Here is a 26,416-nt window from a genome sequence, read left to right as displayed (position 1 = left end):
CAGATAGGAGCCAAAGAGACATAGGTTTTCTCTAAACTGAAATATTGGGGGAAAGAACATTCTGGAATAATGAAAACACAATATCTGCTTCAAAGAGTAGTTATGAGAAGTCAACAAGAGGAGATATGGAAAGCCTTGAGCAGAAGTGAGAAGAAAACAGCCCTGAAAGCCCCCCTGGAGTGGGCAGTGCTGTCCCGGCAGGGAAGGGAGGTGGCATAGGCACCAGGTGTTAGGGAACTAGGGCCTCCCGAGAAGGAACAGGTGTGAAGGAGGGCCATTAGCCGAGAAGGCATCAGCAGGGCAGGCAGCCTAGATCTGATCGAGGAAGCCACCAGGATTACATCATCTGCTGGTGAGCAGGTTTGATTAATTCTCTGATGAATGGAGTATGGGGAGGGAGCGTTTTTCTTCTTCAAGAAGCCAGAAGAAGTGGTAATTAAATTTGTCTTTTTAAACAAAAAGATCCTGAAAGGGGTACAAGTCTTCAAGCATCCCCTGGGTGGTCTGGGCATTCTGGCTTCTCTCTCACAGGGAAGCAGCTCAGCTGTTCCTAGGCTGTGCCCTGGAGAGGCCCCACATCGAGTTGGACACTTCTGCCAGTTGGGTAGTTGCTGATGTCTTCAGGAACTGCTAATTTACTCGTCTAATTTGTTCCCCTACAGCAGCCACAAAGGGAGACCACTCAATGATTTTGATCCAGAACAGAGGCTGGTGTTGATCATGATCTCCCCAGCAACCAGTGTGTGTGTGCGTGCGCATGTGTGCGTGTGTTTGCACAATGCCCTTATGCAATGGAGAGGTGGGGCCTGCCCTAGCTGGCATTTTCAAACACATTCCAATCCTGGGTGGAGGGCAAAGGTCCTAATGGAGTGTCTTACAGAGGCCGTGGCTCCCGAGGAGGTTACAACTTGAAGGAGATCTTTAAAAAACTAAGGGCACATGGGGAGAGTGGCCACAAGTTGCTACTGCCTCAGGCGACTGATGGAGAGAAACAAACATCTGGGAGTATCTGCTCCATGCCAGGCTCTGTGCTAGGGTTTTCCATATCTCCTCTTGTTGACTTCTCATAACCACTCTTTGAAACAGGCATTGTGTTTTCATTATTCCAGAATGTTCTTTCCCCCAATATTTCAGGTTCGAGAAAACTCTTGTTTCTTTGGGTGCCATCTGAAGTAGCACACCATCTTGAAGACCTTTGCTGACTGTGCCAGGTAAAATCAGTTATGCCCTCCTTTGTGCTCCCATAGAATCATGATAGACTTTTACGGACACAGAAGTCTCAGTTTTCTCATCTGTAATACAGGTGTAATGACAGGGTCATCGGGAGGAATAGATGAATTAAATAATGCAAGTGCTTGGACAGGGGCTAGCACTTAGCCGCTTTTAGTCGTAATTGTTAATAATAATATTCCTTGTAATTACTTGCAATTAGGTTGTAAGTTCCTTCAGTACAGGGATAGTATACACTTTATTAACTGTTTTATATTCAGAGTCTAGAACTATTAGGCCCGTGGTAGGTCATCAATTTCTAGCAGGTGAATGAACTAATAAATGAATGAAGGATGTGTCTCCTCTTCACCTCTGTGAGTTCCTGGGGATGGGCCCTTCTCTGGCCCATTTCTGTATCTCTCATGTCACCACATTGTCTGGCTTAACATTAGTGACTGATGAATAAATGAATAGGAACAGGAGACACTGCCACCTGCCCAAGGCCTGGCCTGGAGCGCCCACTGCATGCACGCCTCGGTGCTCTAGGCAGGCTGGTGGCCGGTTACTGTGCGGAGAGCTCAGTAAGTGTGCGCTCCTCCCCTCACCCCTAGGCAGAGAGCTCCTGAAGGGTGGGGAACTGCATCTTGTTTATTTTTAAATCTTAGTGCCTAGGCAGTGCCTCGCACAAGGAAATGTGCAAATGGCCGTTACTGGACTCAGCTCCAACTGGACTCAGACAAGAGCAGAGTCCAGAATGAATGTGTCATCTTTCCTCTACCTTCACCCAAACCTGTTCTTTCACAGAACTTCCCTATTTTGATTTATTAAAAATGCACTTTCTCATTACAAAAGTCCAAAAACTCCTTGTAGTATTGCATCCTTAAAGAAGAGAGCACAGTCTTGAGGTCAGACTGCTCTGGGTTTGAGTCCTGGCTTTGACACCTGCAAGCTGTCCTACCTGGACACCTTACCCCTCGGAGACTCAGTTTCTCCTTTTTTCAAATCAAGATAATGATATGTACTTTATTCATCCATTCAACAAGTATTTCCTGGGTACCTACTACATGCCAGGAACTGTTCTAGGCACTGGGGATACACAGAAGTGAACAAGACAAACAAACATTCCTCTTCTTGCTTTAATGGAGCTTACAAACTAAGGGTGGGGGGAATAGACACTAGACGAAATGAACAAATAAATAGATAGTATGTAAGATGGTGATAAGGGCTGTGGAGAAAAGAAATGGAGGGCGAGGGGTGGTCAGGACTGTTACTATCTTGTTCAGGCAATGAAGATGTCCTTTTTCACAAGGAGAACCAAAATATGGGGAAGAATGTTCCGGGAAGAAGGGAAAAAGCAAAGTCCTTAAAGCCAGAGTTGGAAAAAAAACCCAGGAGTCCAGGGTGGCTGAAGACGAGGGCAGTACTGAGGGACAGGAGGAGAAGGGGGCTGCAGGCAGTCGGGGCAGGTAAGTAGAGTCTTGTAGACTTTGGTTTTTACTCTGGGTTGGGGCAGAGGGAGCTGTTGGAACATTTCAAGCTGAGAAGTGAGATCATCTGGTGTAGACACAAGAGGATCCCTCCAGCAGCTGATGGAAAATGCCTGTGTGGATGGAGTGAAGCAGGAAGCCTGCCATTTGTACCTCACAGGGCTACTATGATGAACACATGAGATAATCTACTAACAGGTCTGGCATGAAAACAGTGCTCAAGCCTGGGGCTTCCCTAGATGCCTCTAGAACCCTCCGGGCTGCCTCTCCCTTGTCCTCCCCAGACAAGTCTTTGCCAGTCAGGCAGGGTCCCACTCTGCCTTCACCCCTCCTTCATTCAACCCTTCACCGATGCAGAAGCTCCCCAGTTCGTCGTCTCCCTTCCTGCCTCTCTCCACCCCATTTTCCCCAAATGCCACCCCGATCACATCCTACCCTTGCTAAAAAGTCTTCAGTGGACTAACATCTCATTCAATCCACATCCCTGGAGACTGGCATTCAAAGCCCTCTTCAATATGACACTGCATGCACCTTTTCCACCCCATCTTCTATTGCTCTCCCAGAGATACAGAATATTTGGGGAGAAATAGACTTGGATGCAGTATATCACCCCCAGCAAAATGACTGGGGAACATAACGGCAGAGCTGATGGAAGATTGATTATAATGGGCGCTTACCCAGATCCCCTGGGCTGCCCAAGACGCCCCAACCATGTGGATGTGAATACCCGTCTATTCCTGGCTCACCCTTCCTGCCACACGGCCATGGATTCCATGATAAGGGTCTCACCAAGTCCATACTGACCTCAATCATCCCTCCCCAACAGTATCTAATCTTACCAGGCACGATTTCCCAGGCCTGGCCACACCAACAGGCCATCGTCTGGAACTTCTACTTGTATGGGCCCCAAGCAGATGGTCTCATAAAACACCCTAATGGCCTCCTAAAAACGCCCTGTTAAAACTACAGAGGGCGGGCCGCGGTGGCTCAGCGGGCAAAGTGCTTGCCTGCTATGCCGGAGGACCTCGGTTCGATTCCCGGCCCCAGCCCATGTAACAAAAACGGAGAAACAGAATACAATAAAACAAGAAAATGTTTAAAGATGTTTCCCTTTCTTCCTTCCTTCCTTCCTTCTATCCTTCCTTCCTTCTCTCTGTCTTTCCTTAAAAAAAAAAAAAAAAAAAAAAAACTACAGAATGGTATATGGTTCCCCAAACGGGTTTCCTTTTACAGCTCTTATCTTCCTCAATATGTATCCCCGAGGACCCTTTGCCCCATACCCAAATATTCTTTGCACACCCCACCATTCTACCATTAGTGATTCTGACAGGAAACTCAGGCCCAAGTCAGCGATTGCCAAATACAACTGCCTGACCCAACCTCTCCTGGTCCTCCATGCCTCTATCCTTTTTCAATCCAACCCCAAATGATTGGTTTCAGGACTTAGGGCAAATAATAAGCGAGGAACTGTCGGACATAGATATAATAGCAAAATCCCTGACATTACATTTCTATCAGCCTGAAAAGGAGGCACTACTACCTCCTAAAACACCCCCTAGTTATGATGGATTAAAAGGCTGGTTAATTTGGGGTCCTTCCTGCAGGAGATAGAAGTATTGACATCTAGACTGCCACCTACCTCCGTGTGGATCTTGGAGAAAGGCCAACAAGATCCAACTCCCCAACACCAAAATACTAAAATAGCATGCCTGGGGTACCTATTTCCCACCAGTGGGGCAGGGCACTGAGATGTGGGATACAGATGTCCCCTATCATTATAAATGGGGAACCACAAATGCTATTACGGAGCCTAAAAGCCTGAAAATGTGACTGTGAGCCTTTTGGTTATCACCAGCTGTCTATGCCTGATATGGCTGATGGCCTGGGTCTGGGGCACAGTCTGTGCTACTCAATGCCAGGACACCTGGGCACTATTGAATCCACAGTGCCACCCCTATCTTTTTGGAGTATACAACTATTCTATAATTCCACAGGGCAGGCATATTACATTAGTCAGAGCAGTCATCAAGAAAACAATAAAAAATGTGGTCCTGCATTTTTAGAGCTTTAGCATAGTGATGACGCCCAAATGGCAGCCCTGCACATAGCTAAAGGTGCCCCCAAGCACCTGTTCTATTTTGTGACAGCCTTTCTGATGTCAACCTATGCCTCTGCGACCTGGATCTGGCTCAAAAGTCATACTGGCCCCGGAGCCAATCACCACATCCTTGAGGATGATCATAGCCCAGCCAACTCCTGACCCCACATCCTCATACTCAGGCTATTTCCTGCCAGACACACCTGCTCTGCTTACTGGGTTGGTTAAGAGAAGCAGCTTTGAATCTCAGGAATCCGATACTTTATCCCAACTCAGTACTTAGTAGTTCTATGACGTGGAGCATGTTCCTTGGCCTTTCTGTGCCTCATAAAATTATGACAGCAATACTTAATTCATTAGGGTGTTGTAGGAGCCAAACAAAACACTATGTAAAGCTCATAGCACAATGCCTGACACAACAGAAGTTCCCAGAGATTCAGCCATAAAGGAACAACTTGATTTCCACTTCCTCTAGGAATTCTTCCATGCCTACTCCCACTCTGATTTCTTCTTAACCAATCTGATTGCATTTTTGTTCAACATCTCCCTGTTGATCGTGTATTTGTTCTCCATTACATAAATGTTTACTTTGATACAGTAAGAAATAAAGGTCCCTGAAGGAAGGAGTGACATTATACTGGGTTCTTCTCCTGACTTGCTCTGTTATCTTGCACTTAACTTTTTTGGGAATCAGTTTACTTCCTGGGATGGCAAATACATGACATGTGTGCCAAGATCTCCCCATCCCACAGCCTTGGGAGAAACCAGTATTCATTGAAGACCCTCTACCCCTCAGAATCTGGGTCCAGACTTAGAATCTTTCTTAACAGTGCGTTGGGCAGGGTCTACTAATTCGAGTACTTACCAGGTACCATCCTTGATCAGTGCACAGATACAAAACTTTGACTGTCTTGTCCCTGCACTTATGGAACCTCTCACCTAGTGGGGAAGAAAGACAATAAATATGTAAATAAGTATATCAAATAGTGATAAGTGCAAAAATGAGAATAAAACCACAGTGTGTTAGTGGCTAAGGTAAAGGCCACCTTCGATTGAGTATTCAGGGAAAGACCTTCTGAGGACCTTGGAAATTTTGACCCAGTAGATTTGGTGTAGGGCTTAAGAAAATGTATTTTTAACAAGTAAATGAAGGAAATTTGGGAAACATTGGTATAGTGACTAGGAGTGAAGGTGTGGAGTCAGAAAACCTAGGTTCAAATCCAATATCTTATACATGGGCAATGACTTATGATCCTGGACAAGTTATTGACCTTCTTTCAGCCTCAGTTTTCTTATCTGTAAAGTTGAAATGATAATACTACTGAATGACAAACCTAAAACAAAATATAGAAGATGCCTGGCACATAGCAAGCGCTCAATAAAAGGCAGTTCTTGTTTGCAACAATGGCCCATCCATCCCTACTTGTAGTCTTTTGTCTGAATTAATCAAAAGACAAATCCGACAAAAGCCACTCGCTAGGCAATATGATGACCTCCGAGTTGACTCTTGCCTAGTAAAGCTATGCCTTGAGAAAAAGAAATTCTCAGAAAACCTTCTCATGAGCAAAATGCTGGAGCCCAATTAATGCGGATCCTATGGTGCTCTAGTTTTGGAAGTTTTAAGATTTGGGATGGCTTTGGCCTATTTGCTGTCCTATCAAATGGGATCCTGGTTACCTGCCCTTTATAACTCACAGGGGGGGTTTCCAAGACTCAGAGGGATGTGAGATTTGCAGAGCGTGAGATGCAGATAGACGCCTGCCTTCTCAGCCTGGCTGGAGCGTCCGACCGAAAGGCCAAGGCCACAGAGCTCAGGACGAGTCCTGAAACAGGGGGCCCGTGCGCCGGGAGAAGGGGCCACTCCTTCACGTTTACCAGCCGGGCTGGGACATGAAGAAGAGAAAAAAAAAAAAAAAAAGTCAGGCAGGAAGCAGCCTTTTCAACTAACGAAGAAACCGTTAGAATCCATCCCTCTGCCCTGAGCCAGAGCTCCGGCTGCCCCACCCAAGCCGCACTATCAAGGACCTTCACTCGCTCTCGGAAGGCCCCGGGGCCATTTTTCCCTGGTTTATCAGGGACCTTGTGGAAACATTTTTCTAACGGAAGATAAAGGACTTTTTTTTCTCCCTCTGTCTCTCCTTTCTGCTTCTAGCTCCCTAAACCAGAGGGTTCCCTCTCATTTTCTTGCAATAACGAAGGTTCTGAAAAGAAGATATCTTTCAACTCGACTGGAAGTAACTGGTGGAGAGGCAGGTAAGTTGTGTATCATTCATTCATTCATTCATTCGACAAATATTTATTAACTGTTTTCTATGTGCTAGATACTGCACTAGGCTCTCAGATTCAGTTCAGAGCCGTGTACCATCTTTGGATGAGCCAGACAGTATTTAACAATCGCAAAATGTAGAATTACAAATTGCAATCTTAACTTGGAGAGTATATCCATGGGTCCTAATTTAATCACAAGGGTTCAGGGGAGACTTCCCTGAAGGAGCGGCATTTGAGCTGAGAGTGCGTACAGCAATTTCCTAAGATTTAGCCCTTGCCCTCCAACTGGGTGTTTTCAGGGTTAAAAAGATGCCTCCTAGCCCAGAAGGCTTGCAGCCACCTCAAGGCAGGCCTGTTTCTGGTACCAAGTCACGGCTGCTCGACCCCTGTGAAGGTTAGGATGGAAATGACTTATTGGAGTGATAGAGAAGGCAGCATAAACCTGCCAGGACCTCCTTCAAGATTCAGTTCACTTTGCAAAAGTTGCCAGATGAAAGATATTTCCAGATGGAGGGCCATGCAGGAAATACAAATGGAATATTTTTAATAGCTCCTTTTTTGCAAGATATGACCCAAGGCACCCACTGCAATAGGATGGGAAGTAATGTAGCCTGAAGATTGAGAGGAGTCCTGGCGGCCCCGAAGCCCCCACCTTACTTATACAAGACCCCCCATTCTCACCCTCCCCACCACTGAAAATGGAGCCTGTGCCAGCTACGTTTCAACAGTGGAGCTCTCAGAGGAGAGGGCAGATATAAAATTGTGAGTTTCTCTAAAGATGTGGCTTTACATAATAACAGACTGTACCCCTTACCCTGTCCCTGGAGCCCAGTGGACAGTTGCAGAGAAGGTCACCTGGAAGTCAGGGCCCAGCACTGCTCACAGGGGCCAAAGCAGGCAGGAGTCGCCACTGGGTGACCTGAAGAATGTCTCAGAGCTCCTGGGATGGGCCATAATGCTGGGGATTGTTAAAAAGGTCTGTAGCTGAGCCTGAAAGGTAGTGAACTACACCCAAAATGATGCATGTGGACACAGAGGTGTAGCTAGGGAATGGTCTTTGGCTTTTACCAGGTTTTTAAAAGGCCTGGGACCAACAATGCATGGGCCATCCCCAGGGCCAATTCTGGAGTCCCAGATGCTGAGTCATTCCTCACAAATGTAAAGACTCTCCCTCTACAGGTCAACGTGAAGCTGGGAGCTGGGCTAATCAGTCCTGCACTTGATGACATGGATGTGATATTTGAAGGCTTCAATTCAAAATTAATTACTGAGGATCTCTAAATGTCCCCAGATCGATATCAGTGCTGTGGGAGTGAGTGATGATGCAAATCATGGCCTCTCTTCACCAAGGACTTAGGGTATTTTTGAGAAGATAAGATGCTGCCCACACATGAAATCATTGCACTGCAAGGCATTCTAATGAGGCACCTAACCAGGGCCAAAACTAAGATTATGAGAACTCAGGAAGGAATCAGCCACCATGAACCGCAGGGGGCAGAGAAACCTTCAGAGTAAAGATGTAGCTTCAGCTGGGTCCAGGTCGATGGACAGGATTTGGAGAGCAGGAAAGAACTGGGGAGGACTAAACTAAAAGCAAGTAATCATTGCCATTTACTGAGCTCTTACTATGTGCAAGGCACTGTGCTCCATCCACTGCACACATTATCTCCGTTACTCCTCCTAAGCCCTTATTTATCATTAGCCCTGGTTTATCACTGCAAACACTGAAGCCCAGAGGTTTGCCCAAGACTACCCAGAAGGTAAACTGTGAAGCAGAGACTCAAAATCTGGCTCATTTATCTCCGAAGCCTTTGCTCTTAACCACGCCACTATTTTAGCATTGAAGTTTCAAAATACAGATGAACATTCCAGATAGACCAGAGAAGGCAACAGATGGAAAGGGGCATGAACAGGGTGTTTGGGAGAAACAGGGAGGAAGGGCCGCTGAATGGGATGTTCTGGCATATATAAAATTGGGTATAAAGTTGCATTTAAAGGATACAAAGTTGGATTGATAGAGTGGGCAAGATAATGGGTAACTTTAATGGAAGCCTGGGGAGTTTTGGACTTGATTTGCAGAGATTTTCCAGTCTATCTCCTACATCTGTACAGATAAGAAAATTGAGGTCCCCAGAAGCTAAACAAGGCATAGTCCTAGCCAGTAGAAAGCCACTGCAAATTTTTGAGCAAGGTGATGGCCATGAAGAAAACAGTATTTCAGGTAGGTTCATTTGGCAGTAAGGTGCATGAGGGCAGCTGAAGGCACACAGAGAAAACTGGCAGAGAGGAGCAAGAAGCCCTTTCCTTGGATTTTGCCAAAGGACACCTGAGCAATAGGCATTTCTACGGAGAACCATAGACAAGGGTCCAGCTCTACTCCTTACTGCTGAGGCTGTAGCTTAGGAAGATGTGGAGACAGAGAAGGGGGACAAGGGCCTCAGGAAGCCAGAATTTGCTTCCCTGCCAGGCTCAGTGCCCTCAGCAAGGCATGGATGCCAGAAAACTCGTTTCCAGAGTCCTGGTGTCTTCTTTTTAGGATGACACCTGAGCATGAAACATGGGTGAACCTAACCCACCTGAACCATGGGGGTTGTCAGAGTAGGTAAAGTAAGGCAAGAGCCCTCCAGACAAGGAGCTGACCCTACCTGCTTAGTTTGAGCCCTAACCTAAGAGCTCCAGTTATCCATCCATGTCCAGTTAAGAAAGACGTGTCCAGGTCGACTATCCTACCCTGAAGTCCTCTTTGCTTAATTAATTCTAATAATAGCTGCCATCCGTGGTATGCTTACTTCATGCCAATCATCATGCTAAGCATTTTAAGTGCATGATTTCATTTGATTCCTGCAACCCTGTTATGAAGATGTTAGTATCCCCACTCTCTACACGGTAGAACTGAGGATCAGAATTGTTAAATAATTTGTACCATGTAGCTAGAGGACATAATCTTGTCTGTCTCCAAAGCCTGTGCTCCTATCCACATGATTGACTGCATCGTGTTCACTGCAGCCATGTCTCCTGGTAGAAGTGGGGCCCTGAGCTGGAGGATCAGCCTTCAAAGAGTGGCCTTGTGTTGCCTCCTGAATCCACCTGTATCCAAAGCCCAGATCCCTTTCCTAAACCATAGTCTGGGGACAGAATCTGAATCATAGCTGGGCCCTTATTCTTTCCAAAAGTGATGTTCAAGAAGGACAAGGGACCTTCAAAGCTCTTCACACCCTACAGAACCTAGTACAGGAAGGCTTTGGCCAAAGGAGGGCAGGGCTGCCAACTGCACATTCATTATTCAACAGGTATCTATTGAGGGCACATTCGAAGTGCTGAAGACCCAACTAAAGCAAGTTAGAAAGACTTTCTACACTGACGGACTTTACATCTTAGTAGGGAAGAAAGGCCAAAAACAAAACAAAAGAAAAACCTACAAAAACCCTACACATGCATAGGTAAGAAAGTGGACACAGAGGTGAGGCTACAAAGAAAAATAAAGCAGGATAAGGGGAAGGAGAATACGAAGAGGAGGATTTTAAAAGGCCCTTCTGAGAGACCTGCGTGAAGTACACATGAGCCATGGATTGATCTAGAGGAAGAGCATCCCAAGCAGAGGAAAGAGCAAGTGTAAAAGCCCTCAGGTAGGCGTCTGCTTGATTTGTTCTAAGGAATAGAAAGAAGGTCACTGTGGTTTGAGCAGAGAGGAGGGGAGCATGATGGAGAAGTCAGAGGGGTAGTAGAGGCCGAGAGTGGAGGGCCCTTTAGGCAACAGCAGTAAGGTGTTTAGGTTTCAAATGTCCTGTTCCAGGATCCTAGCCACTGCAGTGTTACACATGCGGGCTGCCTCTGAGTTGCTCAAGAGGAAAGACAGATCCCACGAGCAAGCAAAGAGCACAAAGTTTGTTCCGTGAGCCCAGCTCACCCAGCTCTGACTCCCTCTTGAATTTGGAGCAGCAAATAAGCTCAGGGTCCAAGATCTAAAACAGAAGGGCAGGAGTGAGTTTGATGTGGCAGAAGTAGAAGAGGCTGTTGGCTTTATGTCTCTCGTTTACTTTGTTCATCAAAGGATATGATGTATCAATGGTTTTTCAAACATTTTAAAGCTGGCATATCTTTAATAAGCAAAATCTTCTACAGGAGTTTACTTTGCACCAGTCACCTTTCCAAGTGCATTAGATGTTTATATATCACAGAATCCTTTAAACAGCTCTATGAGAAAGGTATTCTGAATACGCCCATTTTATAGATGTGGAAGCTGAAGGCAGAGAGGTTGAGCAGCATGCCCACGGTCAAGGTCAACAAGGGTGGAGGTGCAGTAGGTGGAGCAGGGGTGGGCAAAACCAGCTAGGGAAGTGTCTTAGAACCGTAGGGACTCCAAGGAGCAAGCTGGAAAATTACATGGGACTCTGTTAATATCTCCCTACGAAATTGTGAAATGTTGAGACAGTCACTTCAGCACTTAATTTTGCCTCATTTCTTAGTTGTAAAAGGTGGCTCTGTAAACAATGTTGTTAGAGGTAGAAAATAAGACGGATAAAATCAGGGATGTGGCAAAAGCAGGCGGTGTGGCAAGGGGAGCAGGTTAAAGTAGCAGCAGATTAGCCAGAAGCCTGCCCAGGGCCTAAATGGGCACAGCCCTTTATTTCTGGCTGGGAGAGGTGGGCTCCCCAGCCAGAGAGCTGCTGATGCTTTAAGAAGGCTTCTGATTTTTCTGTAGCACCTCCATCTCAGCATTCTTTGGAGGATATCTCAATTGGCTAGGAAATTGCTGCTTTTCGATACCGGGCTGATTACTTCTGAAAGACAGGGTAATAACATGAGCAATCATTTCTGAGCATTTACTGTGCAAAGCATTTTAACACACTTTATTGTATTGAATCATCTCAAAATTCTGGAGAGGTGAGCAGGTACCCCTGTGACCTCACCCTAGTACCGGACCTGCTGGACATTATTACTACCTCCATTTGACAGAGAAACTGAAGTTCAGAGAGGTGAAATAACTTCTCAAAATCACACAGCTAGTAAATAACCGAGCTATACCTGTCTGACTCCTATGCTCATTCTCCTAAGATTCAGCTGGTAAGAATTTTTTTTTTAAGATTTATTTAGGGCTCTTCTGTAATGTACAGGAAACTTGGCTAATTTATCACTAAGGTTACTAATAGGTCTAAAATTCTGTGAAATCACGTCCTATCAACTGTCCCTGAACCCTTCTGAAATGATTGAGAGCTAGATACCTGTGACAACTGAATAATTTAGAAGAATTTTGAAAGGGAGCTAAAGTCATATTGAGATAGATCTTTATTTTTGTTCCTAAATGTGAATGTCACAACAAACTGGCATATGTTACAACTTGGCTTCTAATTGTTGGGGGAGAAAAAGAGGTAAATTGTCATTCTTGGCAGTTTCCCAATGATATTTACATTTTCATTTCTATTAGAAGTTCATTTTAGCAAAGGGATTATAAAGGGAAGGCTACAAGGGATGTAGCCTTCATCACTTGAAAATGCTCTTCTCTAGAAAATAATTGTAACTGTTATAATCAAAAGAACAGAAAATGCTGGCGGGAGGCAAATTCATCATGCAGACAGCTTCAGTCTTCTGACATTCATATTCTGTAAGAAAACGTAGAAATTTCTCAATTTTAGGGTATTTAAGATTTGCAAGCAGTTGGGGAGTAGGAGAAGGAATTAAATTTCAATCCAACCGGGGAGGGATCAAGTTCAGATTTCCCCAGCACTCAAGAACCATTTCACATGTCCACAGTGCTTCCCAGTTACTGAGTTTCTCTGCTGTACAAAGCCTGTGTCGGTTGCTACAGGAAGATGTGTAGCATTAAGGTCATCCTTGCTTAAAAATTATTCAGAATAAAAACACATTTTTGAGACTTGATTCTAAATGTTAAACTTAAACGTGAGCGACTTAATTGTCCGTTGAATAGAAATGAAATCCCACCGGTAGGCAGTTATTTCTTACAACCACTGTGTGTGAAATTGAAATCTTAAGATACCATTTCAAACATTCACCTTCTGTAAGGAAGTTCTCCCCAAAGAGTTGTGAAAGATAAGAAAGTGACCCAGAATCATATGCAATAATCTCTCTTTTTTTATACACTCAGGTCAATGCAGAAGCATATTACTAAAAGGAAATTTTATGCCAAAAAGTTAGCCATTCTGAGATTACCTCCTGGAATCCAAGGATAGATTTATTTTAACAACTGGTTTGAAAGGAGGTAGCAACTTATCAGATTTAATCAAAGCAAGCAGATGCAAACATATCATCTAGTCACCAGGATAATGAACATGAAAATGGAAAAAGCTTACGTGTTTTGTTTACGAGCAGTAGGGGTGAGGTGTAAGCACCCTAGGTCTGTTTACCTTTTCAATGTAGAGAATACTTTTGAATTTAGCTGGGAGAGTCTTATTTTAAAGCCCCATTTTCCAATTAAATTTCAAGCTCTTTTATAATTCTCTCAATGAAGCATTTCATTATAACATAGCAGTTGCCATTTATGAGCTCTTACTACGTGCTAGGTGCTTTCCATGCATATAAGCTCATAGCTCATTTAATCTTTGCAAACTTCTATGAGGAGGTCCTATTATAACTCTCACCCTGTTGTCAAGTCTAAATACCATGCTTGCATGTGTTACCTCATTTAATCTTCATAACATCCCAAGCAATAGGTTCTATTATTCCCATTTTACAGATGAGGCTACTGGGAGGTTAAAATCCTGTGTTAGCCCAGGTTAACACAGCTGAGAAGAGGAGGGGTAAAACACTGGCACTCTGGCTCCAGATTTTGTACTCTTGGCCACTACAAAATACTGCCTTCTCAAATTAAGTAACTTTCGTAGACCACACTGACAAGTGAGAGCCTAAATCAAATCCAGGCAGCCCAATTCCAAAGTCCTCATATTTAACCACATGGACTGATTAAACCAGGTAAACCACTTATTGCAACCTGCATGTTCATTTTGATTTCTGGTTGTAGAGTCATAGGTTATGTATTTATCACATACTTTAGGCCTGCCTAAACATTTTAGGGGTTTTCTTTCTTAAATTAAAAACAAAGGTCTGATCAGGAAAATGTCCTCCTATGTACCGAAGGTCTTGGCCTTGGACTTCCTTTAGCACACATACACAGAGATTTTAATTATACTCATCAGAGACTCAAGCCTTGGGACCTGAAGATGAGAAAAATGACAAGAGTGATCGATGCTAGACAACAGTAAATTCTGGTTATACTTGTGAAGTCAGTGAAGATTTGGCTCTGACCAGGGAAAATGAAGTGACCAAGGAGTCACTTCTGATTTCAGCCTCCACCATTGGGGGAAACCTATTCAGGACGCTTTAATGCCAACTTTTAAGGTGGGAATAAAATGCTTATGACCATGATTCAGAGGGAGCCTAGAAAACTATGGATTCTGAAAATTCTCGGTGGTTTCATTTTTGCAAGACTTATAACTGGCATCAGGCAGAAACAGGCCTTTAATCATCATTTCTGAAGGCAGACATTTCCAAGTTTGAGGCTCAGGGAACTGAAGTTGGTCTCTACCGGAGGGCAGACTCAATTAGCTTCTTCCTCTCTCCTTCCTCTGCATTCCTCACTCTTCCAAGATGTTGCTCTCGAGGTTTGACATCAGGTCTGGCTTCTTTCCCTTTCCCTGGCCCAGGACAAAACGACCTCCCTATTGCTCTTGATCATGGGGAAAGCAGTGGGCTGTGCAGGGTATTTACTGGTATTTCATGGGGGCAGGGGGTGGGGTGCGCAGTCGAACCGCAGGGGTCCGCCTCCGTGCACTTTCTCAAGGATGCTGAGGGAGGGAATTCCGTCAGCCGGCAGATGGAGACGAGACCCCGACCCGAGTGATCCCTCCCCTCCGATTTTCCTCTGGGATTAGCTGCCCCTGGCACAGCTCCGGCAGTGCCCAGCCCGCTCGGCCCGAGCTGCCTTCGTGGAGTGCGGACGCAGCCACCAGCTAGCAGCCAGCCGAGCCGCGCTGTCCCGGGCATCCTCGCGCGGAGCGTCGGGGGACCTCGAAGCCCGGAAGGGCGAGGAAGCCACTCCGAACGCTTGCGTTTCTGTAGGTGCTTCTTTCACCTCCTTGTCTTTTCTTTCTTCCTCGACCTGCCCGCTGGTTACTTTCAGCCTTAGTTGAACTGAAAGGGCAACGCGGAGGAGGGGGAGTCTTAAAGGATTTAGAGGCAGCCCAGCCTCCTCTCCAAAGAGGGGGTGTTGACCGAGCGACTCACCCGGTCCCTGACGCTGGCCCCTTTAAGAAGCGAAGTCCGTCCTGCGCGGCCGCTGTTTGTATTGCTAATCCCCAGGAGCCCCGTTTAAAAAGGGGGGGAGGGGGAAGGGGGGGGAGGATGGCCGGGCAGCTGTCTCTTTAAATGTGATTTCCTTCTATTGTATTTGAATCGTGATCAGGAAAAAGGAAATGAAACCAGAGACAGAGGGAAGCTGAGCGAAAATAGACCTTTCCCGGCGAGGAGGGAGCCCAGGGGCGCGACGCACGGGCCCCTCCCCGCCCGCCGCCCCCTCCCTGCCCTCCGCGGCGAGCTGCGCGCTGCGACCCGGGCGGAAGGTGCGAGGGGCGCGGGGCGGCCCGGCGGCGCGGATCCGGCGACGGCGCGCGAACGGGACCGGGCGGTGGCGGTGGCGGCGGGACCGGGATGGAAGGTTAAGTCCTGAGCGGCAGCAGCTGCTGCAGATGCCCCGGGCCAGGCTGCGCGTCCCGGCCCCGGTCTCGGCCGCGGCGCGCCCGCAGCCCGGTGATTCGCTCTCTCTCTTTGGCGTTTGAAGGGAGCGCGGTGACTGTCCTTGAGCGCGGAGGGCCGAGCTCGCCGCCGGAGCTCCCGAGCAAGCGGAGGCGCAAGAGCGGCGGCAGCGGCGGCGCCCGAGCACCCGAGGGGGTCCGAGCCCTGGCAGCCGGCCAGCCCCGCACCACAAAGGGAGCGCCTCCCCCGTCCGGCACGCCGCCTCCCTCCCCAATGTCCTCGGCCATCGAGAGGAAGAGCCTGGACCCGTCTGAGTGAGTGTGGCACCCCTGTCGCTTTCACCCACGCTCTCCACGGCCTCGCGCCCCGTGGTTAGTGGGGTGGCACGGCTACCCCCCACCAGCACCACCACCCCGCGAGGGGCTTCAGGTGCGCGCCCGCGGCGTGCCCTTGGCGCCCTCCGCCTTGCTCTCGGGCTGGCGGGGGATAGTGCGGGAAAGGGGTTCTGGCCCTGCACCCCGCGGGCCCCTCTCGGCTGCCTGGGACGTTCCGCGAGCCCTCCGCGGGCCAGAAAGTTTGCACCGGAGCGGGCACCGGGGGAGCTCGGAGGCGCGTAGGTGCAGGTCAGGCGAGAGTGCAGGGCTGGATTCTGCTCCTTTCGCCTCCCCCCGCCCCGGCCCGCTTTCTCTTTGTCCAGTTGGTCTTGGAAAGGGGGACGTTCCGAGTGGAGGCCTCCCGCACCCCCCACGGCCCCCTTCCCAGCCCGCAGGTGGAGCGACCCCGGGCCGCGCGGGTGCCTCGCCGCCTACGGGGTCCCAGCGTCCACTTCCGAGCCTACTCTGGCCTCCAGACACTTCTAGAGCCGATAAATCCGGAGTTAATCAGAGTTCATGTTTCTTGGGGTCCGCTGATGGGGTTTCTCTATCTCGAAGGGCAGCGCACCATTTTGTGTATAGGTGAATTTTTCTAGGGCGGGGAGTCTCGTGGGTTTTTCATGGTCTCCAAAGGCTTTAGAGTCGGGGAACCAGGACTCCCAAGAGCATCTGCCGCGTCTGTTTTCTGAGCCTCCTACTGACTTGGAATGTTCCCCTATTTCCAATTTACACCCCCAACCCATTCTTTGGTGATAACATGGGGAGAAAGGGTTGTTTAAGATCTCATTTTCCCGTCAACGTAAATGCCCTTTTAAGATTCATTAACTGTCTGGTTTTGAGAATTTTTATTCCTTTGAAGTCCCCATCTAATCCTTTGAAGGGATTTGTTACACAGACCAAAGCAGCTGGTTAATGACTTGTCCATTTGTGCTCTTAAGAGGCGTTTGTTTTGGTTTTTTCTTTTCTTGTTTTAAAGAATTGTGCTTTCTTGTTAGAAGTCTCCCGCCACCCCACCAATTTCAGCCCTTGGTGGTGTTTATTTACCTGGGTTTTACCCTCAGTTACTGACATGAAAGCTCAGCATGTTCTCATAAAACTCAGGAAGTGCCACAATCCAGCGAGAATATAAACATCACTATTCAATCTTAAAGGTTAAGACACCAGTTCTGTAAGGAGCCGGGTTTGTGTTAACAAACCCCCAGCTTCCTTGGACTAATTCTCAAGAGAAAAATAACATTCCTTTACTTAAATGTATGTATCTGTGCAAACAATGAGTTTAAAGGGTGGTTTGTTCACTTTTTTTTTTTTTTTTTAACAAACTTAGAATTACAATTTAGTCCAGAGACTGGGCAAGACCATAGTAATAAAGAGAGTGAACTGGATGAATTGGTAGCTAATGCCCTTTCGACCAGCCAAAACTTAGTCACTAATCCTTTTATTAGAAGACAAATCTGGAGGTTTCACTTTCCCTAAGGAAGTTTAGTCTTTTCAAAATTTTCCTTTTTCACTGAGGTTAGAAAATTGAAGCATCCTAGCCTCATAAAATACATCAAGCACCTAACTGAAGGGCACTAACTATTCCATTCTTCACTATTTTCCAGTGAAGACAGGTACTAACTGAAGACGGACAAGCTAGTTGAGGAAATGGTGCCAGCACATTTTTCCCCCTCTTTCCCAGAAAAGGTTGATAAATTATGCCCAGAAATCCAGGCAGAAGTGATTTTTCAGGTGTAATATTCAGGATAGGCTCTAGGAAAACATAAAACATTAATTTGAAGGTGAATCCTACTCAGTCTTTTGCTTGGAACGTCCTCCATGGACAGCATGATGTTATCATAAACTCTAACAGATGGAGCCAGTATCTTATCCTGTGTTTACTATTTCATTTCAGGCCATCGTGATAGCTCCTTTGCTTAATATTTCTACTGCGGACCACTATCCTGATAGATGCTTCACTGCATACTTACCCAAAGCCAACTGGAGTCATTACCATTAGCATCTCCATATTCCAGATGGAGACTTGCCCAGGCTCAGGCAAACCCAACATTTAGACAGAAGGGCAGCCAGACTTTGTGAGCTTGGAGATATCTTTTAGGATGCACTCGGTGCCCCTTACCGCCTCCCTATGAGTCACAAGAGCAATTCATTTTAATTTCAGGCAGTTTTGCACCAGCTAAGTGCAAATTCTCCTCTTTCACAGTTGGTTGGCAGTGTCAGCACCGGGGCATTCAGTGTGGTGGAGGTTCTGTGAGTGTTTTGAAAGCCCCAAGTAAGATCAAGGCCCGTGGAATGAGAAGAGCTGCATTCTGATTACAGATGTACATAAAATGTATGTACATAAAAATGCTGGGCATAGTAGTTATTTTTCCAGAGGGAGAATGGAAGTCTTTATGTATGATCTGTAGAGGCAAAGAATAGTAAAGCAAGTCAAGCCTGTAAATTATTACAACTATTTAAGGGCTTGATTTCCTTTTTCTTTTTTAATTGGCTTGGGTTTCACCTTTCCTCGTTCTAAAAGGAGATAATCTCATGAAGTGTCCTTATATAGTCCTTTACTCTCTCCATCTGCAGAGTGTGAACTGGGTTTTAGCATCTCCTAAGCATTGATCTGGAGGCGAGCTCTTTACTTCAGTCACCGGAGGCTGCCCCAGGGTATTATAAACACTGATTACCTGAGCCTCGGCGTCCCCGGGTGTGATGGGCGCCCAGCTCTGTGGCCACAGTCCAATTAGGACACAAGGTCACCGTGCAAGTTAGTGTCAGCTAGAAATTAGAGACGCAGATTTATACCTCCAAGGCACCCAGGGGAAACTCCCTTTGGGAATTTTACATTTGGAAACAGGTCCATTAAAAAAAACTAAAAAACCGTGTTTGAGTAAGTTCCAAAGAGTACTTGTTGTTAATTATTATAAATCAACAAGTATTAGGCTTTTCCTGTGTCCCATTTGATGCTAATCTTTCCCACCACGCCTCTTATTTTATTTTGACAAAAAGTATTATTTGCTTTAAAATGTAAAACACAAGTGCTTAGATTCTGGTTAAATAAAATGGATAGAAGACACTATGCACGATTTTTAAATGAGAGAACACATATCACAGGTTCACAGTTCAAGAATTGCCTGGATTGAGATTTCAGTCTCATTGCCTACTATTCTCTTTAAATATAATTTTTGCCTGCCTCTCCATTCTTTACTAACTCAATTTTATCCAAATCGGTTTTGCTTTTGTAAAAGTGTTCCTGTGAGGAAAGATGTCCTTTATAAACTGGACCACGCCCTTTAACATCTGGGATATAAGGAGGATGGGATGTGGAATTTTGGTAGAAGGTAAAGCAAGGGGAGTTCTTATTATATCTCAACAGAATTTTTATTTTGGGAAGAGAAGACAACCCCAAATAATTTTCAGTTGCTTTCTTCTTTCTCCCTTGCCTTCTGCTTTTGAGTAATTGGGAGGCATGGAGTAAGGATGGTATATAGATTCACTAGAAAATTTGCAGATTTTTAGTGCTCTGTGTACTTGGCTGCCCCAGCACTAAGCAACTTTTTTAGCCCAAGTGCCTCCTCTGGATTAAGTAGTGACTTTGGGTTGTGGGTATGGAAGGAGGAAAGAGAGAGAATTGTGAAGATAGAGGGGAGGAGGAGGGGAGCATGGGAAAAAGAGGAGCCAGAGGTGCCAAGAATGGTGCTGGCCTGAGGGTTGGGTACAGTGCCACCTACAGTTGTCTTGGCTGCTCTTGTGCTGTTCTAGGATCTTAGGTTTCAGGTCTCCTTTCTCCTGTCCTAACCCAAGGCTGGCTTGGCCTCTCTGATGCCTGGCCCAGGGATTTGTTGTCTCTTCCCTTCTTATGTCACCAAAAGGCAGTCGAGGGAGATTCCCATGATGTAAACTCTGCCTTGGGTCTCTTTGCTCCAGATCAATTCCTGACCCCAACGTGGGTCTCACTGAGGTGCGGTTGTCCCTAACGTTTGGCCTTCCTTCCAGGGAGCCGGTGGATGAGGTGCTGCAGATCCCCCCATCCCTGCTGACATGCGGTGGCTGCCAGCAGAACATCGGGGACCGCTACTTCCTGAAGGCCATCGACCAGTACTGGCACGAGGACTGCCTCAGCTGTGACCTCTGTGGGTGCCGGCTGGGTGAGGTGGGGCGGCGCCTCTATTACAAGCTGGGACGGAAGCTCTGCAGGAGAGACTATCTCAGGTATCTTTTCTTTCAACTCCCTGCTCCCCCCTGTCCTACTTCCACCGCGGGAGAGAGGCAGGGCGATCCATGGACCCCTGTGCCTGCGGGGCTCTCCCCCAGCCCCTGCCACAGAGCCAGGAGGCTGCTGGAACGAGGCCAGGCTGCAGAGCCTGGGTCTCCACCTCCCGTGCAGAGCCGCAGGTGGCATTTCTTTCCATTTGAGAAGCTTGGTCCCTGGGATACGTTCCTGTGTGGTTAAATACAACTTTTTTTTGCAAGGCAAGAGCATGCAAAACACAAAATTCAGGATCGTGGTTACCTCCAAGGGGTAGGCAAGGGGGTAGGATTGGGGAGGGGCATGCAGAGAGCATCATGGGAACTGGGAATGTTTTAGATGGTAGGGTTCGAGATGGGTTCTTGGAAGTTCATTTTTATGTTTCAAAACATACATATAGGTTATAGATATTTTGTATGCCTGAAAATTCTGTGCTGAGAAATTTAAAACGAGAAATTGCATTCTGTCCTTGAAATCCCAAGCATTTGATTGTCACCGTAGGAAGGCAGTATGTGATGTGGCTAAGGGCAAAGGCCCTGGTGTCGGTTGGAGTTTGAGTTGCAGTAGCATTGCTTTCTAGCTCTGTGTACTTGGGCACGTTACTTTTTCCTCCCCAAGCCTCCATGCCTTCATCTGCAAAATGGGGAAAATAATAGCGACTCCTTCCAAGGCAGTGGTGCATTAGACGGGATAATATTTGGAAAGTACTTGGCTTGGTACATAAGTATCAAATAGATGTTAGCCGCTGTTATATTACTGACCCGTGTGACATTATCCTTAAGTCTTTTCCTAATGAACAAGGGGATGGGAGCATGGGAGAGTGAAATAGTATCTTTACAACATCAAGTGAGACAGGAGCTACGGACATCTCTGATGCTTTGGGGCATACAATTGGCATGTGGATTTTTAAGCACTCAAGGAGTGCTTCTGCCTGAAATATTCTAACATTTCTAGTTTCATAGTAGCTGCTGTGGAGGTAACTCTGTGCCCTCTACTGTCAGATCTGCTTAGCCGTGTAGCTGTCAGGTTTTTGCCATCTTCCTGTGGCAGAGGGCCCATTGAGTATGTGCGCGCACACACACACACAAACACACGCCTAATACATTAGGACACCCAGCTGGTGGAAGCTTGCTTAGATTCCAGTGCCCTTGGCTGCCAGGCCAGCACTTCTCTCAAACCTGCCCTCAGCGCATTTTTTACATTAAATATAAAACTGCAGGCAATTCAGTGGTGAACTCAGCTCATCTGTTTACCCAGGGACTGATACAATAAGCTTTTTTATTTTCTAACCCACCGATAAAATCCTTGCAAATTTGATGGTTCAGAGAAAATAAGTAAGGTTTTCAGTGTTTGTGAGGATATTTTGGCCAGTTTTTGTTTGAAGTCACAAGAAAATAAAACTGGGGCTAAATAGAGCCTGGGTTTCGCTCAGTAGCCAGTTTGCCAAGTCGGTGCAGAGAGCAGAAGGGGAAATGATTCCCATTGGGCTCTCTGACTACATCCCTGTCAAATCATTTGAATCTTATTAAATGAAGTGCGGATAGAGGAAGGTCAGAAGAGCCTGGGCTTCTCCCTATCTGTACAATTTTATATAACATTCAAGAATAAAACCAGTGCTGCCCGGGCTTGTTAATCTTTTCTATTTTTAAAAAGGAGAGGGGAAAAAAATAGTCTGGAAGGACCCAATGTTAATTAACTTGTGTCTTGGTGACATGAAATAATTCTTCTCCCTGCTACATTCCCAGGCAGCATGTTAATTAACTCTGTGTTGGTGCAGGCGTTTCCAGCCGTCCTTTAATATTTATATTATTGTTATTAAAATGGGCAGCAGAAGGCTTAAGACATGACACCTCTTGACAGAGGAAAAGAGAAATTGTCTTCCTTCAGGAATGGTCCTTTAACCAGGGACTAGTTCATTTGCTTCTTTATGTATGTGCCAGTGTCTTTGGAAAAAGGCAAGAGGGAATAACGGTGAGGGGGATCCCATGGAGGGGGTCTGTCCTCCTCGCCTGGAGACTCCTCCCCATGAAGATTTCCTATGGCTGACTCACCTGCGAAATCCTTTTCAGATATTTAGCCTCAAATATCCATGAGATTCCCCATGCAGAGCCTATACTCTACTGATACCCTAGCTGTTGGGTTGTTTGGAGTAAGACAGTACCTGTTAATGTCAGTGTCTGTTTAGATCCCCTTGGATCCCCCCCCCCCTTTTTTTTGTTTAACCAATTTTGGTCTGCAGCACTCCCACCCCACCCCCACCCCCACCAGGGGCTTTACTCCAGCACCTGTATCTGTTAGAGCCCCAATGCTTATCCCCCCACCTCTCACCTTCAACCAAAATGACACCCTAGGAATAAGAAAGCCCTGCAACCATGCCTGACTTAGAGACATAACCTGCACTCTAGAGTCATGCTCCCATCTCAGGGGCTTTGCCTGAGATTGCAACTTTGCCTGATGTTCTTGTCCTCCTTTCTGTCCAGTTTCCCTTCTGCCTTACCCAGTTGCCTTCTCCTTAATCAATCCCTTGCACCACATGTCATCTCCTCACCAATTCTTGGTGCCAGAGGTTAATGTTCAAGTTAGGTGTTAAGTCCTGGTGTATTCTTACTATTATTAGAATCTCAGAATATTAGCACTGGAAAGGCCTTAGAGGGTTTCTCTTCCAGTCCGTTTGCTTTACAGCTTAAGACACAGAAGCCCAGGGAGAGGATGCCATTTGCTCAGAGCCACCTGAACCCTTAGAGGTCCCCAAATCCTAGTCCTCCGCCCTTCCCTTCATTAGCTGCCTGATGTGTATTGTAATTTGCCCCCTGAATTCCCTTTAATAAACTCTGTCCTTCCTCATGGGGTCACACACCTCAGGCAGTTGGACTGATTTCGTGCATACTGTTTTGTCAGTCATTTATCCTTGCTCAGCCCCAGCTGAACTTACTGAACAGTCAGAAAACCAGAACTGTCTTTTCACTCTGTGACCTCCAACGTGGCAGTTACCTACAGTTCTGCCATCTGCTATGTTGGGATAAATGTTCTCCCCCAGTAATGAGTTTGCTCCCAGGTGGTGCTTCTGAAAATACTCACAGATCTTCAAATGAGAAGCAGAATTCAGAGGAAAATTTGATGACCCTGGTTCTAAAAAGAGCTCTCTATTCACCCAGACCACATCTCTTGATTCCATTAATTTTGCCCAAATGTTCTAAAATTTACCAACTTCCCCTCTCTCTGATCACCTTTTCACATATACCAGTTGCTTCCCTGCTATTCTGAAGTTAATAACTTCCAATGAGAACAAGCATTTGCCTAAAACCATCCCAAATGTATGATGTGGGAATCACCTGCAAACATGGCATGGTATCAGCCACGAGTGAAAATCACTTCCTGCAGCTACCAAGTGCAGTGGGGAATACATAAGAGGTGGATGAAAACTGAACTTGCGCAGGCCCATCCTTTCACCCTGATGCTTTGCCATGTTCGATTTGATCTTTCTGACAGCTGAGTGAGGTAGAGGCTGTGATCATTGCCATTTCACTGCAGCTCAGAGAAATCAGATGTCTCACCAGAGGCACGCAGGTTCCAATTCCAGTACTTGTGCTGTTCCACTTTGGCAGGCTGATTCTCAAATTTTAGCCTGCATCAGAATCACCTGAAAGTTCTCATTAGAATACAAACCGCTGGGCCTCACCCCGCAGCAGCAGCATTTCTCAAGCAAGTGGGGCCTGAGTATTTGCATCTCTAACAAGTTTCCATGCTGATGCTTTAAGTTTCCTGAAGCTGCTGGTCCTGAGACCACACTTTGAGAACTACTGTTGTAGGCTCTCCTGTGGTGCATCACCCATGTCCTCAGTGAATGTTGTTTGAAAAAAGTGACTTATTGACAGAGACTTAGGAGGGTCTTGAATGAACTGTCAGAAGAAACCTCTCCCCAGAGATCCATGCCAGCGGGGCAGAAAGGACCTTGAATTAAGATCTTCTGTTCCATGTGGAGCGACACTGTTTGTCCTCCAGATCACTGAGGCATGATTAAGGGCACCAGGTGTTTTCTGTCGAAGTTCCTCGGTCTCCTCGCAGCTCCCCCCTCCCCACCCCAGAGAATAATCAGGCGGAGATGGGCTTCGCAGTTTATGAAGGAATTCAGGGCCAGCCCTCCCCATGGGTGGAATTAGTGACTGTTGACATGCAAGAGTTTGGGGATTCTCAGGAAGATATGCATTTGATTGCATTCCTGGTTAATTCCCTCACCCCAGAGGGGTCCCCATGGGTTTACTTCACTTCTTCTCCTAAAAGGAAAGTTCTGGAAAGGGATACATAGTACATGCCTAACCCCTTCTCTCAGATCACTTCAGTTGCACGTCTCCTACAGGGGCCTGTGGCAGACTAGAGGCTGTGGGGAGTGGTTTCCAAGAGCAGGAGAGAGCCCAGAAAAGGAGATATGCCAAATGCAAATGCCACTGAACATATTTCCCCCCAGATACCCTCTCCTCTAGAAAAGACGACAGAAGCCAGCCACCTGTCTGAGTCCAACTCTTCTTAGCTCCTTGACACCTCGGAAGTCCAAGTTCGTCTGATGGAATCCATCCCCAAGCCCTTTCTTCCAATGTTGCCTCTGCCACTGTCTTCTTAGCCTTTCTTTCCTTTTTTTTTTCCCTAGGCTTTTTGGCCAAGATGGTCTCTGTGCATCCTGTGACAAGCGGATCCGTGCCTATGAGATGACGATGAGGGTGAAAGACAAAGTTTATCACCTGGAATGTTTCAAATGTGCTGCCTGTCAGAAGCATTTCTGTGTGGGTGACAGATACCTCCTCATCAACTCTGACATAGTGTGCGAACAGGACATCTACGAGTGGACTAAGATCAATGGAATGATATAGGCCAGGGTCCCCCAGAAGCCTTGGGGAGATGTTTCATTGAAGACACTGTCTCCATGGAGTCTTGACTCTTAGGCACTTTGGGAATTTAATGGGTGGGGGGATGGTAGACTCCTACTGGGCACTAAGACATAACATCCAAGTGACATAATTCAAGGGAGGAGATTTAAACGTGACAAAAGGACTAGCCCTTAGGGAGAATTTATGGCTACAGCCTGTCCACAGGCTGACATCTTGGATGTCACTTGTCACTGAGAAGATTAGAAGAGGAAAGGAACATTTGGGGGATGGGCAGGTGCTGTGCCATCATGATGCAATTTCACATCTACAGATAAGAACTTGTATAAAGATGTGTTATGACTTTGACTCTTGCAAACTGGAGATGTGCAATTGATATCTTTTCTTCCTAGCTTTTATAACAACCCTGTTCCAATGACTGTCTTTTATATAGAGAGAGGACAGAAAGGAGACTGGCCATCGTTTTTTTTTCTTGGCCACCTGCCTAAGGCCTTAAGCTTTGGATCCAAGGGAAATGCATGGGGACACATTTCAGTTGAGAATGGAAACTGCAACTTTTAACCAAATAATTATTTAAAGCAATGTTGATGAATCACTGTTTTTAGACACCTTAGTCGTGGGGTGAGGCATTCCACAGATTGTTTCTATACAAAGGTAAATCTAAAAAAAAAAGTTGTTCAACTATTTTATTATCTTAGATTATATCAAAGTATTTGTTGTGTGTAGTGAAAGGAAACATGCAAACAATAAAAATGACAGACTAAACTGTTTATTTGATGGTAACTTACAATTTGGAATGGCAAAAAAAAATGGTCTGCTTTTTATATTATAAAGGGGAAGTAAACAAGCAATTTCCTTTTGGGTCAAATAAAAAGTTCCATTTATTGCTAGGGTTTATAGGAGGCAGGTATATTTCTATATTACTAGCAATTATGTAACAGACCGTCACTTAGCTCAGAGGGATGTAGAATAATTAAACTGAGATTGTAAAGTGTGCATTTCACGCCAGCCTTGTGTCGAAGGAGTGAAAGGCGAGTTTTGTTGCCTTTGGGAAACCTGTAACCTAGAAAGGACACAAATACATATAACATGTCCCCTTTGGGAGAGGAGGTAATTGCCTAGTTTGAAATGTGGCAAAAAATGCTGAGCTTGACACTTCG

The 26,416-nt window shown here is 46.2% G+C and overlaps 1 protein-coding gene across 1 annotated transcript; it reads left to right on the top strand.

Annotated features, from left to right (window-relative positions):
- Positions 1-15,716: 15,716 nt before the first annotated feature.
- On the top strand, positions 15,717-26,021 carry LMO2 (LIM domain only 2). Its single transcript, XM_077114365.1, has 4 exons — positions 15,717-15,730; positions 15,854-16,082; positions 20,124-20,339; positions 25,022-26,021. The coding sequence occupies exons 1-4, from the start codon at positions 15,724-15,726 to the stop codon at positions 25,239-25,241; spliced, it is 672 nt and encodes a 223-aa protein (XP_076970480.1). The 5' UTR covers positions 15,717-15,723; the 3' UTR covers positions 25,242-26,021.
- The last annotated feature ends 395 nt before the right edge of the window (positions 26,022-26,416 follow it).

The sequence above is a fragment of the Tamandua tetradactyla genome, chromosome 8 (assembly GCF_023851605.1).
Source record: "Tamandua tetradactyla isolate mTamTet1 chromosome 8, mTamTet1.pri, whole genome shotgun sequence".
Lineage (NCBI taxonomy): Eukaryota > Metazoa > Chordata > Mammalia > Pilosa > Myrmecophagidae > Tamandua > Tamandua tetradactyla.
This window is presented reverse-complemented; position numbering and strand designations above follow the sequence as displayed.